The 20,986-nt window shown below is 33.4% G+C and overlaps 1 protein-coding gene across 1 annotated transcript; it reads right to left on the bottom strand.

Annotated features, from left to right (window-relative positions):
- Positions 1-15,251: 15,251 nt before the first annotated feature.
- On the bottom strand, positions 15,252-16,687 carry LOC126764616 (general transcription factor II-I repeat domain-containing protein 2-like). The gene is made up of 3 exons (XM_050482283.1): positions 16,652-16,687; positions 15,792-16,534; positions 15,252-15,270 (listed from the first exon to the last, which is right to left on the bottom strand). The coding sequence occupies exons 1-3, from the start codon at positions 16,685-16,687 to the stop codon at positions 15,252-15,254; spliced, it is 798 nt and encodes a 265-aa protein (XP_050338240.1).
- Between the last annotated feature and the right edge of the window lie 4,299 nt (positions 16,688-20,986).

Raw genomic sequence — 20,986 nt, 5'->3', positions numbered from 1 at the left:
CAATGACAGAATGCTTAAAAAGGGCAGAAGCATAACACTAAACGCCAGATACCTAGAAGCTTTCGAAACATGCAAGAACATTTTAATGAACGATCCAATACTGCAATACCCTGATTTCACAAAGCCATTTTTACTCACAACAGACGCAAGTAACATTGCGCTTGGAACAGTCCTTTCTCAAGGTCACAAAGGTACTGACAAACCTATTTGCTACGCAAGTAGGACTCTTTCTGAGAGTGAGATTAACTATTCCACTATTGAGAAAGAGCTTTTAGCCATGGTGTGGGAAACCAAATATTTCCGCCCATATCTCTTCGGTCGTAAATTTAAAATAATTACTGACCACAGACCACTTACATGGCTAATGAGTCTCAAGGAGCACAAATTCGAAATTGGTGAGATGGCGCCTGAATTTGGAAGATGAAAAAAGGAAAATTGAACAGTAACGCAGATGCATTGAGCAGGATAAAATTAGACCATGATAAAACCGCATATATAAATTTGTATGATTCGAAAGAACTGTCTACAATACATTCATGTAAAGAAAATGTAAATGATGGCATACCAATTTCAAAAAAACCTTTAAATGAATTCAACTTGCAACTTTTATTAGAAAGATCTGACAAAAAACCCAGTATGACTGTTGAAACCATCTTTAGAAACAAACAGCGTAGAACTGTAAGAGAAAAAGAATTTTCTCAAGACACAATAGTTCAGATTTTCAAAAAATTTATACCCTCAGGTAAACTAACTGCCATCTTCTCCGATGAACCAACGTTCAGAACCATTCAACTGATATACTCAAAATACTTTTCAAATGGAAAACAATTTCGTATCGTCCGATGCACTAAAATCCTATCAGATGTAACTGACAATGATAAACAAGTTGAACTAATTCGTACCTGTCATGAAAATAGGAACCATAGAGGAATTACCGAAATTTATGAATACTTAAAGAGACAATATTATTTTCCCCTTATGCAATCTATAATAAACAAAACTTTAAATAATTGTGAAATTTGCAATACACTCACATACGACAGACACCCACCAAAATTAGAATTCCAAGTTACAGAAACACCAAACGAACCTCTTCAAATTTTGCACATTGAAATACATACATATATACTATAAATAGTAAATGTATTTTGACCATCATCGATAAATTTTCTAAATATGCGACAGGCTATACATTACCATCAAGAACAAGCGTTTGTGTGCTCAAAGCTTTAAAAACATTTATGAACCTTGCGGGAATACCTAAGAAAATTGTTTGTGATCAGGGTACCGAATTTACATCTAACATTTTTAAAAATTTTTGTAGACAATATGAAATTATACTTCACTTCACATCATTTCAACAATCCAGTAGCAACTCTCCAGTAGAACGACTTCATTCAACCCTAACTGAAATATACAGAAATAGAATGACAACCAGAAAATCCAAGAAAATGGAATTAGATCACGAAGAGATCCCCCCTTGTTAAAGAAAAAGTTATGAAAGCTAAATTAAAAAATATTAGTCGTCTTAATAAATCTAGGAAACCTCCAGAGTGTAGGAACAAAGAAGAGGATATATATAGAAAAGAATGTAGGAGAAACAAAATAACTGCACGATTCTCAAAACATAAAGTATTAAAAGATAATGACGTTACTTTACAAACTACTAAAGACAAAAAATTACACAAATCAAAAATTAAACTGAGACCACGAAAATAATAAACAATTATTTACCTTTAGAATAGCCTTTGCTTATGGACAAGCCTTGGAAATACAAAATTTTGACAAAGACCAGAATATGATAGCCCTGAAGATTGGACACGCGAGAACGATTGGAAGTTATTTCAATTTCATTCATATAATAGACTTGGACAATTATGATTCGCAAACTTCAAAATTAATTACTATCGTAGACAAATTTGAAAAAAATAGCATTCTAAAAGATGCTGCTAAAATTTGTAAGCTGAAACTTAAGGGACTCGAAAACAAACTACAAACATTAAATCCATATAAACGTACAAAACGAGGACTATTCAACGGCTTAGGCTCTGTAATAAAATATGTAACTGGGAACATGGACGCAAATGACGCTATGACTATAAATAAACAAATACAAGAACTCCAGGACACAACATTAAAAATAATAGAGGAAAATCAAGAAAGTTTGAATATACAAAGGATACAGAGGTTTAAAAATTTGACAGAGCATTACAAAATTTTTAGAAAAACTCTCAGCAAAAACAACTAATCATATTCTAAAAGAAGACCATGCGCTATTAGAAATCCAATACATGAATCAGCTTGATTATAATATAGATTTATTATTGAACCATATCTATGACATAATAGAAGCTGTAATGCTCGCAAAGCTTGGTATAGTATGAAAGCTTATTCTTCATCCAGATGAATTGGATGAAATAAGACACCATTTTAAGTCCCAGAATATTGACTTAGTTTCGGACGGACACCTTTACGAACTTGTGGAACTCCACGCATATTATAATAATAGCAACCTAATTTTTAATATAAAACTACCAAATTTGGCTAAAAGTACGAATTCGCTTTTCCATCTCATTCCTCTTCCTATGAATAATACGAAAGTAATTAAAACAAAACCATACGTAAGTTACAATAACAACGAGCTCCAGTACTTAACAGAGATTTGCCCAAAAATTGAGAACGTGTACTACTGCAAGAGGTCAAATGACTTCGAAAGCACCAATAATTCAACTTGTATCGGTAGAATCTTGAATAATAAAACAACAATATGTCCTGTGAACGATGTGGGGCCCACATCGAATATATTCCAAGCGGAAGATAATTATATAATGGTTATCAACGTAAAGGGACTACCAATAACCTCTGATTGTGGGCAAAACTTCACAATTGAAGGAACCTCTCTTCTCCACTATACGAATTGTTCCGTTACGATAGCGGGAACAACATATAAAGACAACCCTTCAGTCCATTGGGACACAATCTTCGTAGCACCACCAAATCTAGAGAAAGTGCAAATAACAACAGTAACAGAGACTTTAAGCCTAGAGAAAATCAAAGATTATAGTTTCATCAACAAAAATGATATTATGAAATTAAAAAAGGATGCAATTCAAGGAAGAAACATAATAACGATAACAACATTGATACTCATCACCTTAACTATCACTAGTGTAACTCTGTTATGGAAAAACCCCATAATTCGGTATTATCCTAAGCCCACTGAAGCCGCTCTGTCTCCACCAACTTCTTTGTGGCCATCGCTCTACTCTAAGGGGGGAGGAGTTATATCGTCACATCAAACCCCACCAAAACCCAGAAGACACCAATAGAACAATAACAACAAATCATTCAATTTATTTTCTTATTGTACTTTATTATTTTTTTTTGACTCATCAAATTTAAAACATTGCAACAATTGTAATTGATACTTACTTCCTATTTACCAACTTTTATACAATTATTATTGTTTTAATTCTTACTGTATTTTTCTTGACTCATCAAATTTAAAACATTGCAACAATTGTAATTTTTACTTACTTCCTGTTTACCAACTTTTATACAATTATTATTGCTTTAATTTTTACTGTATTTTTCTTGACTCATCAAATTTCTTTTACTTATTTACCTTCATGTAAAATTAATTTTAAAATAAAATTCATTATTGGTGTAACTTTCGAAGAGATAAGATGTTTTATTTAACGAAGGAAGATAGTAACATAACTCGCGCAGGCTTTTGATCGAGTATGGTTAGATGGTCTTATGTACAAAATAAAAACGCTTCTCCCGCAAAACACCCACGAACTGCTTAAGTCCTATCTTTATGATCGAAATTTTTTAGTTCGATGTAACACCACTACATCTGAAGCCCAAACGATTGAAGCTGGTGTACCACAAGGCAGTGTTCTTGGCCCAACGTTATATGTTTTATATACTTCAGATATCCCGGTAAACGACCGCTTGACTATGTCTACTTTTGCCGCTGACACTGCAATAATCAGCCGCTCCAAGTGCCCAATTCATGCAAATGCGCTCCTAGGAAATCATATTGAAGCTGTGGCCAACTGGCTCGCACACTGGAGGATAAAAGTTGACGAGCAAAAATGTAAGCACGTTACATTTACCCTTAACAAAAGCAGCTGTTCGCCATTGACACTGAATAATGTACAAATACCACAAAGCAATCATGTTACTTACCTAGGGGTCCATCTGGATAGGCGACTCACTTGGCGAAACTACATAGAGGCTAAAAGGACTTACCTTAAATTAAAGGCAGCTTCTTTGCACGGGCTTATCAACTCTCGCTCAGCCTTGAGTCTGGAGTATAAAGTCATAATATACAACACAGTTTTAAAACCAATCGGGACCTATGGGTGTGAGCTGTGGGGCAACGCGAGTAGCAGCAACATCGAAATTCTTCATCGTGCGCAATCAAAAATTCTTCGTACAATCACCGGAGCACCGTGGTATATCCGAAATGAGAACATCCAACGCGACTTAAGAATTCCAGACGTACGAACTGAAATAGAGCATCGAAGCGCGAAATATGCATTGAAACTATAGGTTCACCCAAACCAACTAGCAAGATCGTTATTGCGTGTGAACAGGAGCTCAAGATTACGTAGAAACGACCTACCAGCCCAGACGTAACATATCTTAGGCCCAGTTTAAAATAAAAAAAAAAAAAAAAATTATCACCCATGTAGGGTTTAAGATTCGAAAACTTATTGTTAGGCTCTTAAGCAGGGTAGATTCAATAAATAATAGTAAAGTTAAATAAAAAAAAAAAACAATAATAATAAAAAAAAAAAAAATACACCAGACCTAACCTCCGAAGACAAGAGGAGGACAACAACCCCTATATGGAGACCCTTACACCCCCCAAAACTTCAGTCAAAGTGAGTCTTATCGATTCCTATTAGTATCTTAGCACTGTATACATACATATGTATATACACATATGTATGTTTGAAGCCCATATCGGCAATACTACTTTGAAGTACTTCAAAGCGGTTTGTAAAAAATATAAATCTAGCTAAGCTTAGCTTCGTGTAGTTAAACACACAAAACAAAAAAAAGAGATATACATATGTATGTATACATACCGGCTAAATACACAACATAAAATCAAACATTTATATGTATGTAGATATTCAATATACAGTGCAATCGCGATTGAGGGAACACGCGATTGAGGGAACACCTCGGTAGAGGGAACACGTAATTTTTTACATTGACTACAATTTTTTTTTCAAAAACGTTTCCAAAATGTTCACAGTTTCTCGTTCCTCCATCTGCTTCATATGGATGTAAGCGCAGATTGTTGCTCCTCATTTCTCATAAAATAAATTTGTGAAAAATTTTGATCGGCATCAGGCATTGGAAGCAATGAATTCCGATGATCTTCAAGATGGAAAATTTTTGTTGCTCCAAATCACGTCATTTGGAATCATGAATTGAATTTACGAACTTTCCGCAAAAACAATTTCCATTCTCCCTCGCTAATAAAACTTAATGTCTCTGGCGTAATTAGTTATAAATTTATAGCGCTTTTAGTAGTTTTGAACATTACCGTTATCTTCCAATTTCATCCATTTTTACACTGTCAGTAGGAGTTCTTATAATATGCGAGCTTAGCAAAGTTGGAGTGGTGTAGGAAATATGTACATTCAACATATTAGAGAGCCCATTTTTTTAAATTTTTTTCCCACAGATGTCCCTTGCTACTGGAATCCTCTGTACCTAATTACAGCTTTATATCATAATTGAGTGCTTAGTAATGACACTTTAAAAGGCTTTTTGATTTAAGCACAACGCATAGTGCAATGGCATGACTCATAACCGTTTCTGTGGGCGTGGTTTCAAAACCAATATAATTAATTTTAGGCACAAATAAATGTAGTTTAAAAAAACTAAAAAACACGCTTTCAGAACATATCAAACTAAAAAGTGAAAAATAATTCCTGCATTATTGTGAGAAAAGCGTGGAATGATCGATATATGACCAAGCACCCCACGCTTTTCTCACAATTATGCAGGAATTATTTTTCACTTTTTAGTTTGATATGTTTTAAAAGCGGGTTTTTTAGTTTTTTTAAACTATATTATTTTTAATTTTTTAGTTTGATGTGAGAAACCCCAAATTTGTTAAAATATGAACTATGACATGTAGTATGGGTTAAGTAAATCAATAATTAGACAGCATTTAATATCTACTCGTAACCTTTCATTGACTAATTGTTGTATTATTTGCGACCAAGTTCTATTGACGACTTTACGAATTATTACTTCTTAATCGAATCATTTCTTCTAAAGCTTCACTGTTACATGGGGTTTTACCTGTCAACTTTAAACAGTCTAGTTCTTCAATTCGAGCACCGACCACAGATCTACAACGACTAAGTGCTACATAAGATTGTCCAGCAGCAAACAGTCAGAGCCAAGATAAATTACTGCATGATCTACTGTACAACCAGAGAACGTATATTTATAATATATGTATATACATATATCGTATATTTATAATATATACATATATAGTATATTTTTTTAAATATACGTTCTGTGGTACAACCTTAAATCTTATGAACGGTCGACGCCCAACTCAGTATGCTCTTCAAATATCACCAAAACTAGTTTTATATAGATGTTGCATACTTTTAAGCGCATCTTTTTGGTGAGGTGCTTAAACCAGAGAACTTAAAAGTATAGAGAAGGTGCAGGTTCGACAGCGAACATTTGTTAGATTTAAAGTAAGGAATTCACCTCACAGCTATAGAAGTCACACTGTAAAATGTTAACATTTTTAACACTTCTCCACATATTCAACAAAGAATATGAAGAGAAATAATATACATATGTACGTACGGCTTATGATGCCATAGCATGTATGCGCGATCAGGGAATATTGAAGAAAAATAAGTTCTTTGATATTCCATTTTTAACAGCGAAAAATGTGTACAAATACAGCTCTCTCACATACTCAAGAATATGAAGAGACATAAATATGTATGCATGCTCCTTATGATACTCCCAACAACAGCATTGTGATATTTTCATGGTTCAATTTTTGCTTTCGCAATGTATGCAAATATGTACATATGTATGCTTTTGCGTTTTGACGTCGGCATTTCATATTGGCATGTAATAATTATGACATGAGTATAATTTTGCATGAATGCATGTATAGTAACTATTTACAGTCAATTTAGACTTGTATATTTAATAATTTAATTTGATTTTTACATAATATACTATACTAATAAATATTTTTGTATTATGTTTCTTGGTAATAGAAATTGAATTTATCACAACAATGCATATACATATATATAAATATATTGTCTATCATATTAATCTTATTATCTGCCCATATGATTGCATGTAAATTAAAAACTCCGTTTAGTTCTCGTGGGCAACTACGGGCAACTGCCTCGTTTTCTTTATTATGTTTTCTTATATACAGTATTTTGCTTAAGTTTAGATACAAATATTTATCTTACATTCTAGGAAGTATATCTACAATCCACTTGAGATATGACATATGTTACAAGTGGAAAGATTCATCTTACAATCTATGAATTATATTTTGGGACCACCTAAGGTGGACAGTATTAGCAAAGTACACATAATGCTTCAATACGGACCATATGGGTCGTAAGTGTCATGCTACATATTTATGACAGATAAAGAATATGTTCATGTAATGTGAACTGGTGGTATTAACTCCCCCACCTCTAAATTGAAGCGTCCCGATTCAAATGGATATATAGTAGTACGTGAGGCTATAGACTATTTTATCAATTTGAACAGTACTATTTTGAAATCTTATTTTATTTAAATTTGACTCTTAAATATACTTTCGATACATTTTATATTATTTTTGACTTCTAATTATTTTTTGATGGAAGTATTTTTATATATGATATGACATCTTTTATTGTATTATTGCCTGAATACATTTCAGCAATTTTTTCTTTTACATTTAGGATTTTCTCAAGTCGCATAAAGTTATAAGTTATAACGATTCGAAAACATAACATTGAGAATTGTAAATGTGTAAACTCATTTTTGTATGAAATCTAACAACATTTTTTTTTTTAAGCAAGTGTAAAAATTTATAATTTTTCGATTTTACGATGGTTTACGATGGCTTGTGAGTACCCCAATTATTGAAATTATTTATTTAAAATATTAGTACCTACCTCCTTTTTGGAGTATATTCTTTTATTTTATTGTCGGTATTATCTTCGACTGGCGTCTTAGGATTTTCTAGTCCCAAGTATTTTAAATTTAGTATTTTTATATTCTATTTGGCTTTTCGCCATTCTTTTTTGTTTTATTATACCGGTAAAATCTTCGGCTGGCGTTGTTGAACTTTTTGTTCCACAATTTTAAAGTATTTTTTTTTTATTTTTAGTGCCGGTACTTTCTTCGGCTGGTGCCTTAAGACTTTTTTGTTCAAAGTAATATAAATTTTGAATTTTTATATTTTGATTTACATATATATATTTATATTTATTTTATATATTTTTCCATTATTTTCTGTTTTATTTTACCGGTATGAACTTCGGCTGACGTTGTAGATTATTTTCGTTCTACAATATTTTGTATAATTCTTCTTTTTACTCTGCTGGTATGAATCTTCAGCTGGCGTTTTAGGACCTTTTTGTCCCAAAATATTTTTTTTTTGTTAATAAAATATTGCCGGAAAATTCTTCGGCAGGCACTTCAGGAGTCTCTGCTCCCAAAGAATTATATTTTTTTCCTTTAAATTTATTTTTCGGTTTTGTTTGTTTTTTTTTTATATATATATTTGTGAGTTTCATGAAATAACATACATATGTATATAGTAATACTCACAAAAATATATAATAGTTAAATTTCTTTTTGCATAAATCCATTGTAATAACTTCATATTAAAAATATTTAAATGACATATATTTTGTTGCCCGCCTGTATTTAAATATTTGTTTTGATCTTTTCTGGGAAAGTTACTCTTTTATTCTGGAGGGTCTGGAGTTCAGATTCGCAGAACTGAGTTTATATTATAAACCGGAGGGTCCCCCTTACGGTAGTGAATCGCGGTTTTAAAAAATATTTTATTATTTGGCTGGTCGAGCCTTCATTTGAAATTTTTTAGATTTAATTTTACATTATTTGTATATATTTGATATGCTAATAGAGTATATCTTGTTAAGATAAGATTTTATCTTGTTTTTTTTTTATTATTTTTAAACACGAACAATTTAATAATAATTTTTCATACTTAATATTAGTGGGATTATTTCCCATTTAATTAATAAATAGTATAGGCTTTACTTACAACTAATTTTATGTTGTTGTTGCTACTGCTGCTGTTGTTACTGTTGCTGTTGCTACTGTTGCCACTGTTGCGATTATTGTTGCCTTTGCTGCTGCTGTTGCGTTTTGAGTAGAATTTTGGCGGTTGGTTGTGCGATGATCGTCGTTGGAGGCCGTGTGTGAGGTTTAGATGAAATAAGATGTTTTTGGCGAAATTTCTGATTTACAGAATTTTTTTGATTCTTTTGTTTATATGAGGGGCTTTCAGCGTTTTTTATGTGGACGTATGTTTGCTTGTTGTTCGCTCGTAATTTAGACGAGGCGCGTTCGATTGGCAGTAGGCACAAACACACACTCGAAATTTTTTCAATAATTTTCTAAGTGGCGCTGAGTTTTTTTTGATTATGTGTCTCTTTTTTGAACTTAGCGTTTTTTGAACTTTTTTTTTTACTTTTCTCCTCAATTGAGGATACTTGATTGTTTTTCAAACGGTAACACGGGGATTTTTTGTCCCCTTAAATGGTTACCGCCGAAATTTATTGTTACATTTTGGTCCGCCAGAGATTATTTCATCTCCTGGCAGGATCGCCAATTAAAAACTCCGTTTAGTTCTCGTGGGCAACTACGGGCAACTGCCTCGTTTTCTTTATTATGTTTTCTTATATACAGTATTTTGCTTAAGTCTAGATACAAATATTTATCTTACATTCTAGGAAGTATATCTACAATCCACTTGAGATATGACATATGTTACAAGTGGAAAGATTCATCTAACAATCTATGAATTATATTTTGGGACCACCTAAGGTGGACAGTATTAGCAAAGTACACATAATGTTTCAATACGGACCATATGGGTCGTAAGTGTCATGTTACATATTTATGACAGATAAAGAATATGTTCATGTAATGTGAACTGGTGGTATTAACTTGTATACGCATGTGCGCATTCAGAAATTCAAATCATGATTTTATCACTTATCAATACACATATTACATGTGCGCGGATTGATCTGCATGTTCATATACATATGTACATACATTCATTTATGCTTATACTTACATATGTACATATGTACATATATTTGTATACACTTCCGAACAAATAATGCACAAGCATACAAACATACATATGCGTACACATATGAATATGTCACCAACAAAAATTGAAGCATTGTTCTACAAAAACAACAATTGCCTAAATAGCATAAGCATGGCAAGCCAATATGGCAGCCGAATTGGCGAAGCTCAAATGTAGTAAGTTTTACAACAAAAACGATTTCATTCATAAACGCCGGCGCAAATTCCACAAGCGACCTCGCTTCATTCATAAAAACAGACGCCGAAACATCTCCCCGGGCATGCCTTCGCCTACAAGCGTCTTTTCGCGACGATGGCAAAAGCTAAAAATCATAAATTGAACAACTTTCTGATGATTCTTCACAGAAAGAAGTGACAAAAGTGGCAACAAAGCCGTTGTCGATTTACAATATTTGTCTAAAATATTTTTCCGTGACTCGCAAAAATCTGCGTCGATATGTATGCACGCGCATACATCTTCATACATATTTACGCTGGTTTGTATGCGACGCTGTTCGAGCAGCAAGAGAAGCGGTAACAATCGGCGATCGTTTGTTAGTTTCTTTCGGCAGAGCTCGGATTTTCTACCAACAACAAAATGTTGTGGCGCTTTACCGTCGCGTCAGTGTTTCGACACATAGAAGTACTGAACACAATGAGCGCGACCGACTGCAAACGAATATATTAGAATACACACGTTCTTAGGGACACAGTTATTGAGCCAGCTGCACAACTACATAACTGTGTCCATAAGAACGTGTGTATTTGACAGATGTCGCTTGCAGTCTGTCGTGCTCAATTTGTTCAGCACTTGACTCTTTGACAAACGCAAGTTTCGGCCATTGGTTGACCGTGACAATGGAGATGCGAAATAAGCGTGCGACACTTGTTACTATGAATGTATGTACATATGTATGTATATGGCTCACATTTGCTTTCGTAAACATACAGACAAATGTGCCAAAGAAATAATATATTTATGTACATATGCACATATGCATGTGTCATAGAAATTCTATTGGTCAGAGAACGTATATTTATAGAGAAGGTTCACGGCGCGGAGAGCGTAAAAAATATTTTTGGCTAACAAAATGCGATGAGCGTGTTTCACCACAGCAAGATCAGAAGGAGAAATCTTAACAGTGGCGCGTGAACAGAGTTGAGCATTCAATGAAAATTATGCTTAGAAATATACATTGCAATTACAGACGTATGCTGGCCTTTTGCTAATATTTTTATACATACATATGTAGGTTTGCATGCCATCATATTAATTGATATGATTATCATTTGATAACATTATGATTATCAAATTGATAACATTATCATTAAATTATGCTATTTTCAAAGTAATATTTGTAGGTAATGTACAAATAAGAGATACCTTTTAAAAATTTCGTATGTTTGATAATATGTACATATCTCATAAATTCACAAATATGTATGTACGTACATATGTACATATGTGGATACGTTATATATATTTATGACATACTTTCATAATATCCTAAAAAACTTAATATATTACAAGAATATTGGCTGTAAATTACATTTCTTCATTTAAATTTTCATACGCATCTACATATTAGCACATAGTTACATACATACATAAGTATGAAAGTACAATTCAAATTCAAATCGTGATTATCATTTATCAGTAAAAAGCGTGAGCGCACTGCTCTATATGTACATACATACATATGCATATGTGCACGACATTACCCAACAAATAATGTATACACAAACCAACATACAAATATGCGTACACATGTAAATATGTGTGTATGACATTCCCACACAAATAATGCATACACAACATACATACTTATATGCGTTCACATATAGATATGTATGTCACCCGCAAATATTACGAATATTGTTCTGCAAAAACAACAATGGGTTCAAATAGCATCAGCGGCGTCACAAGTCAATATGGCAGCCAAACAGTCGATGCCCAAATTTGTAGAAAAACACCGAACTACAATATTTTCATTCATGAACGCAAGCGCACTTTCAAAGGCAAACTTGCTTCATTCATAAAAACAGACGCCGTAACATCTCCCCGAGCATGCCTTTGCCCACAAGCGTCTTTTCGCGACGATGGCAAAAGCTAAAAATCATAAATTGAACAACTTTCTGATGCTTCTTCACAGAAAGAAGTGACAAAAGTGGCAACATAGCCGTTGTCGATTTACAATATTTGTCTAAAATATTTTTCCGTGACTCGCAAAAATATGCGTCGATATGTATGCAATCTCACACACAAACATACATATCAACGCTGGTTTGCTTGCGAAGCTGGTACAGCGGCAAGGGAAGCAGTGGCAATTGGCGATCGTTCGTTTGTGTTTTCGGCACAGCTCGGATTTTCTACCAACAACACAATATTGTGACGCGTCAGCTTTGGGCAAATTGAAGTGCTGAACACAATGAGCGCGACCGACTGCAAGCGACATCTGTCAATTATTACAATACACACGTTCTTAGGGACACAGTTATTGAGGCAGCTGCAGAACTACATAACTGTGTCCATAAGAACATGTGTATTCTAATATTTGGCAGATGTCGTTTGCAGTCTGTCGCGCTCATTGTGTTCAGCACTTGACTCTTTGACTTGAAAGCAAAAAATATGAGCTTCGCCATTGGTTGTTCGCGTCGACGGAAATTTCACATGAAGCATTGAATGTATATATTTACATACATTTGTTGCATGTTGACAAATTTACAAACATTATGCGTATGGTTCTTATATTTGTTTACATGCACACATAATTATACTTATATGGGCGAATGTGTGACCGCTTGGTCATTTAACATGATATCGAAAAGTTTATTGACGAAAGCAAATATTTATTTAAGTAGGTATATTATTATTTCATATGAACGTCGTACCAAACCTAAGTATATAAAATGCATAATTAGATAGTAATACAAATCTTATTGAATTATATATTTGCAAAGATTTTATGGAATTCATCATAAAATAGCTCAATTTTAAAATATATATGTACATACTTATGTGCTTTCATAACAAATATACATACATACACACATATGTATACCGATCTATAAATTACATACGTATATGCAGCATCGTTTGCGCATAGTAAATATGCGAATCTGTAAGCGTACATTCATTAACATTGGAATTATTATTTTTCTCATTTAACACTGAAAATGCTCAATTCTGCTATTTTCGTGTCCCCTGATGTTAAGTGGTGAAACACGCTAATAGTTTTCTGTGGTGAAACACGCTCATCCAAAACAGTAAATATCCCAAAATTGAAATATCCCTAAATTTTCGTCATCGTGAACCTTCTCTATAAATATACGTTCTCTGTATTGGTACAAATATGGAAATGATAACGAAATAATGCGAATATGCATATTTCATTAAGGTCATTAATTTTTTTTAAGAAATGAAGTTCATTTGACACATCTTCGCTTTGTAATAGACGAAATAAATATAACTTTTTTGAAATAATTAAAAAATTAAAAAATAAAATTAATTATTTTGTATCTAATTTTTTACGATTTTGTAAAAAAATAAAATTTTTACAATTTTTTTTAAAATAATGGTTCATATGATACAAGATCACGCATACGTGTCTCAGAGAATGCTTCTTTACATTCTTTATGTGACTTTGCATATTTTTCTTCAAAGCATTTCTCTTTATTCATTCTCGCATGAATTCAGTCGTTTTACATACATACATATATTTCTGCCACTGCACGTGCTCAATTCTGCTAAATAGCAGCGAGAATGGTGAAATTCCGTGTCGCAATCTTATAAGCTCTGTTAGCCGTCCAATCGAACATCTTACAGAATTCAATTTGCACCTTCTCTATGTTTTATGTTCTCTGCTTAAACTTACTATCGCCTTCCTACAGTGTCGCTCAAATATTCTAGGTTTCAGCACCACTTAAAAAAGTTACAAACATACATACAAGTAAAGCTAATAAAAGCGTATTAAAAATAACCCTGGACCCTGTCAAAGCAAATTAAAAAACACTTTTGACAAAACGACACCGTGCTCCAATTTGCTAAAAAAAAAATATAAAACGCTTAGTTTAATATCCCATACGCTTGTTACGAGTATAAGCTCCGGCTGAGGTGGTCTTCAGTGCCCTCAGCGAATTTAAGTTTTTTCATTTTGTATTCATATTTGGAAGCCATTCCGGCTCTATTGCTTAAAATTTGAATATGAACTTGCCATTTCAATGAATTAGAACAGGGATGGGCATATTAGCCCTCAGTGGCATTTTGCCCGTGCGGGCACGAGTGCACATTTTGAAGGCTAGGTGAGGGGATCATCGCGAGCAAACATGAAGAGGGAAGTGAGAGCAACGTATTTTACCACTCCATATTTACAAATGAGAGCAACGTATTTTGCCACACCATGTTAACAAATGAGAGCGCGCGCATACATGGGAAGTAGCACTGTGGGTAATAACTGTAAAATTGCCTAACAATTATAAGTTTCTTTGTAACTACTATGTTTATAAAATATAAAACAAATAACAAAAAAGTATAATAAATATTTTATTTTAGTAATAATTTTTTATTATGTCTTTATAACAGCATTTAATTTGGTTTATTTGCCATAATAAATTCTATGTTTGGTTTAATCTCTTGCGCATTATTGTACCAAAATTTATATCAGATAACCTATTTCTTATTTTATGTTTGTTTAATTTCATTATTGAAAAAAATTGTTCACAAGTGTAGGTGCTTCCAAACATAGATATAATTTTCGAAGCAAAAAGTTTCAAACAAGGATATTTCTTTACACAAAGATCTTTATAAAAAGTAATTCTGTCTGAAGTTTGCGCAAACTTATTTTTTAAAATAGTAGAGCACTGCAGATCTATTAGCTCAAGCTGTAACTCCTGTGGTGCATTGCGAACATCAAAGGTAAAAGGAGCTACGAAAATGTCAAAACTTTCTTGAAGTGTGTTTAATACTGTAAATCTTTCACAGAATTCAACTAATAAATTTAAAAGCTCACAAAAATATTTTTCAACGTTGAGCTCTTGATTTTCACCTAATGTCCTTAGACGAGGGAAAAAATTAAAATTGCTTGCAGCCAATTGCTCTTTCCAAAGTTCAAGCTTCCTTTTAAAGCTGTTGATTGCGTCACTCATGTCGAAAATTAAATTATGCTTTCCTTGCAATATCAAATTTAAATCATTAAGGTGTTCCGTAATATCAGCTAAAAAGGCTAAATCCGCTATCCAATTTGGGTCGTGCAATATTTCGAATGATTTATTTTTGAATTTCTGTAGAATAAAATCAAAGCATTATATTATCTAAGTATATCCGTTTACGATGTACACAAATCATTACCAGAAAGTTCGAAATTGATAACCTCAAATCGTAAAATCTTGAAAGTATTTTCCCACGACTTAACCATCGTGTTTCTGTGTAATATGCTATGTCCCCATAATCACACTCCAAACTTTCAAGAAATTCTTTAAACTGACGATGATTGAGGCCATGAGATCTCACTAAATTGACACATTTAACGACAACATCCATTACATGTGTGAAAGATAACGACTTAGCACATAGGGCTTTCTGATGTACCAAGCAATGGGAAGCAATGAAGTCGTTATACTTTTCTAGATTAAATTTGCTTATAAACCCGCTTTTGTGACCCGTCATTGATTTAGCACCATCTGTCGCCACACTATGCACTTTGCTCCAGTCTAAGCGCTTTTCAGCAGCGCAATTCATAACGGCATTAAAAATGTCTTCTCCTGTTGTAGTTCCTTTCATAGGTATTAGGTCCAGCAACTCTTCTGTGATATTGAACTCAATATCTGTGCCCCGAATGAACACAGCCAACTGTGCAATATCGTTTACATCCGTACTCTCGTCTAGAGCCAAAGGTACAGAAGTAAAGGTGGAAATTCGGTTCTTTAATTGCCGTTCACTATCACTTGCCATATCCTGTATTCTTCGTGCAATGGTTCGACGCGATAAGCAGATTTTTTGATATTTCGGAAGATGTTCTTTAGTTAAAGTTCCAGCTGCTTCCAAAAGGCATTCTTTAATGAAATCTCCATCAGAAAATGGATGGTTACCTAACACCATTTTAAGTGCAATCGCATAACTAACATAGATTGCACCATTACTATCAACAGAACACTCCTAAAAGTAGAATATTACAGATAATACCATATTTGAAATAACTTAATAACCTACAAACCTCTTCTTTAATGTTGCCTAACGACTTTAAGTTCATAAAAAAATTGGTACGGGATTCACCTGTATACCTATCACATTCTTTGTGTTGCGCTTCATAATGCCTTTGAATATTGTATTTTTTCATCTGAACATGTTTTTTACATAGCAGACATTGTATGCTACCAGAACTTTCCTGACAAAAATACTTTTCTTCCCATTCCACATTAAATGGATAAATTTCTTTTTTCAAATTTTGGGCACTGCTTTCTTCCTCTGATAACATTTCGGCAGATTTAAATTATAATAATTTCAGTTTCTGAACCACTGTCTTCAAACGCATATACATAAATGAATCTTATGAGAGCGCCAACGTAAATAATTACCCAACAACCCTTCTTCCGCCCGCTTACCATAGAATTTCCAACGACTTGGGTTTTTCCCCATAGAAACGACTCTGCTGATTGCAACGCAGGGTTGCCAGACTCGATATACTGAGGGAGGAGCGAAATACGATGTTTCTGCTAATAGCGTTTGTATTCAATTTGTGTGCTTAGCCACTCTCAATCAATAATGCCATACCGCGCAAATATATTTTTATTTGATGATTTCTTATATTTTTGAAAATATGTGTTCCCTTTCTATAGCATTTCCAGAGGCAACTTAGATTTTTAAAATTTAACTGAACAATTATAGAAAAACCTCAGTTCTTTGAATATTTTGATAAAACAACTAGCTGAAAATATCACAAATCATATAATTATATAAGCATTTTCATTAAATGGAACTGCAATATGTTTAAACAAAATATATAATATATAATAGTCACAAGTATATTTTTTTTATATATGCAGATATGTACGTATAAAAGCCCACAACTTGAGAAAAGTTTTCCCAATTGTAGCTAAAATGAATTTTTACAACTGGCATCACCACCATTAACTGTTCTATCTCATGTATAGTGGTGTGAACAAAATAGGAACAACTATAGGTGTTGTGAAGTTTTAAAATGTGGTGTTTTCTTATTAAATAAAATTGTTTTTAGATACAAGTATAACTTATATATTTTTTCCTGACAGTGATTAGAATTTCCCACCATGCAAAGGTAAATAAAAACAAATTTTAATGCGAAACTCTAAACCCTGCAAATTATGTTTACCTCTTTTTGTTCACACAACTGTACAATTCCGATATGCAGTAAACTTCCGCTCTTTAATTTGTATACAATGTCAGTATTGCCGCAACCACTCTGCGATGAACATTAAGTTACGGAGGAATGTAATTGATTTTTTTCGCAACTTTTCGCAACTTTTTATGCCCTTTTCTCCGTAAACTGATATTCCCCTCATCTAGCCCCGTGCGCACTTTGGAATCCTCCTGGTACTTTTATTGTCTGGGATTTCTGAAATATTTTAAGGGATGACTATTATAGGTCCAATGATCACTTACGTACCATCCTTATTTTAAGGCATCATTCCTAAACCGACTTTTGAGGTGTGACCATATGGTCACACTGGGCATGATATGGGGTAATTTTCCTTATGTTTTTATTTGAAGTAAAGCAAATATTTATCCCACATATTTCAACTAAACAAGTGTGAATTAAAAGAAAATGATTTAAACAGTTATTTAAGTATATATTGAAAACTATTTTTTATTAAAATAATATACACTAAAAACTATTTTTTATTAAAATAATATACACTAAAAACTATTTTTTATAAAAACATTTTATACCGTATCGTATTTAATAATTAAGATGGCATATGATATTTCTCAAAACATTTTACGCAAATCCCAACGTTACATTTCGAGCACTCGGTTCTACCAACAGAAACGCACAAATCGGCAGCACAACGTCTTCTTTTTTCGCATGGACGAACGAAATGATTGAGCCCATCATGTCTCAATGTCTCCTCTGCTGTTCCTTCCAAAGACCTTTTTCGAGAACCCTTTGATTTGGGGCGAGCATTTGTTACCGGGTTTGCGCCATACGTAGTCGAAGCGATGCTAACAACTGCGTTATCATTCCATTTTGTGAGAAAAATATTAGCTTCTTTCAATTTTGTAGACTCAATATGACCACGCTCCTTATTTTTCAATATTTTTTTATGTTCAATCGGGCAACTTTTTGGCAGCCGATTTTCCCGGATCAAGATTGTCAAAATAGAAGGAAAATGGTAGATTCTGAACCGCTGGTGTAAAATCGTCTATCATATTCAGCAGTGGAGCTGCGCATTTTCCAAATGTTTGCTCGTAGGTACTATTGGCACGAGGATTATTTCCTTGATAACCGTAATGGCTTTCCTTTGATGAACTGCTTGCATCCGTGACACCCAAAATATGATATCATGCTCTCGTCAAATGAAAGATCTTGTTCCGGATGGAAATGCTTTAGCATATTTTATTTTAAGTGGTCGATTAAGGACCGCAGTTTCCACATCTTATCTCCGTCAGTTATTTTTTTACAACTATCCTCAAAGTGTAAGAATCTCAAAATTTCCTCGAATCGATTTCCACGCATAGCTATGTAAGTACACCATCTCATTGCGTATGCCATTGGTAATTTGAGGATTTGGTTTACCAAGAAAAATTGCATATCTTCGCGATTCGTTTATAATGTGCTCTATGAGTTCATCGTCAAAAAACTTTTCAAGTTGCTCATGAGGCTTCACCTTACAGTTTTCAAAATTTCGTGAAGGGAAAATGAGGATCAATCCGTTCGAGTAATCTTCTACCCACGTAAAATGTGATTCCTTACGTAACAGTGACGGTGGCACTGAAGACGGTGTAGGTTTCACTTTTCGTAAGCCGCTGACATACGTTTCAGGTTGTGATGAGTACGGTTCTATTGAAATTTCGCCCTATTCCTCTAACAAATTAGTTTGCAAGTTCTGAGTAGAGTTTTCTAATATGTCGATCAACACAGAATCAGCAACTTCCAAGTCATCCTCCTCATCATCATTATCAATCGTTAAAACCCTTTTACCACTGCTCATCACTAACTCACAAGGTGCCTTCAATTGACCAACACATATATCCTCTGGCTTACCTACGTCGTCTTCATCACCATCATCTTCTCCACTGATTGCACCATTTTCGTTGTCCGGAGGTAAGATATATAGAGCAGCGGGCGAATCTTCTTCATCGCTATCACAAAAGTCATTTACATAGTAAATAACCTCTTGTGTGTTTAAACGTCTGAAAATTTGGAAAGAATTCACCACGAATCATAAAGTTTTCAATTCATTTGAACGAAAATTACGTTACATAAAATGAGCTTTTAATCTAGCCCAGCGTGACCATATGGTCACACCAGGAAAAAATACCGTTAATGGTCAACAAGAACATTTTATTTTTTTACAAAATATAGTTGTCATATATTTTCACTTTATTATTATTCAAATTGAAACTTAACTTCTTTTAAAAACAACACACTTCAAAAAATATTACGGTACTTACCTTTTGTTTCTATCAAATTTCGCATTTTTTGCCATCTTTTTTTCTTTCAACTTTTTCACACCTGCTCACTTCGAAACAAAGACACTTTATGAAAAATTTTAAACGCAGTTCGCTTCGCGCATGTGTATTTACATGAAAAAAGCTAGTTCAAAGGAAATTATTTGGGTGAGCTCTGATTTTTTTTTTTAAATTCAACTACTACATCTTGCGTGACCATATGGTCACGCAGCTTTATGAAATTGAGCTAAAAATATATACCATCACGTACAGCTGTTTAAACTAAACAATTATGGCCAACATATGACAGTAAAAGAACCAATGACTTATTAAATAGGATTAAATGGATTTCCACCAAAAGCATATCGGACATAAGTAGTTTCATCGAAACCTCAAAATGGTTTGAGAGAGAAAGTGAAACGTAATAGCAGATACAATGGTTCTACGAATAGTGTATCAAAATGGCACATCAAGTGCTAATTGAGCCCGATAGGGCTGCACCCCTACCTACCTAATAACATAACATCACTTTTCGTAGGTTTACAGGAGAAGCTAAAATCAGTATAAAAAGAAAACCTTTCAAGATATTGAAACAAAATTTTCAAATCTGAATTAACACGAAATTATAAGTACATTATATCCATACATAGTATAAAAGAAAGTAAATTTTTCTGTCCCTATGTCCCTTTGTATGCTTATATGTATCTTTAAAACTACGCAACAGATTTTGATGTGTTTTTTTTAAATTAGAGTGATTGAACAGGAAGGTTTATATGTGTAATAACATTCATTAAATAATAGAGAAATACTGTTGTTTTTGAGTTTTCTAGTGTGATGTTGTAAATAATTAAATTTATTTATTATCGGAACTCTCTAGCGAGGAATATTTAAACGGAAACGATGAAATATATGCGTATTATTTCAAACTGTTCCTTCCTCAAAAATAATACAATTAATATA

Source organism: Bactrocera neohumeralis, unplaced genomic scaffold (assembly GCF_024586455.1).
Source record: "Bactrocera neohumeralis isolate Rockhampton unplaced genomic scaffold, APGP_CSIRO_Bneo_wtdbg2-racon-allhic-juicebox.fasta_v2 cluster09, whole genome shotgun sequence".
Classification (NCBI taxonomy): Eukaryota; Metazoa; Arthropoda; class Insecta; order Diptera; family Tephritidae; genus Bactrocera; species Bactrocera neohumeralis.
Note: the sequence above shows the minus strand (reverse complement) of the source record. Positions and strands in the feature narration are given on the sequence as shown.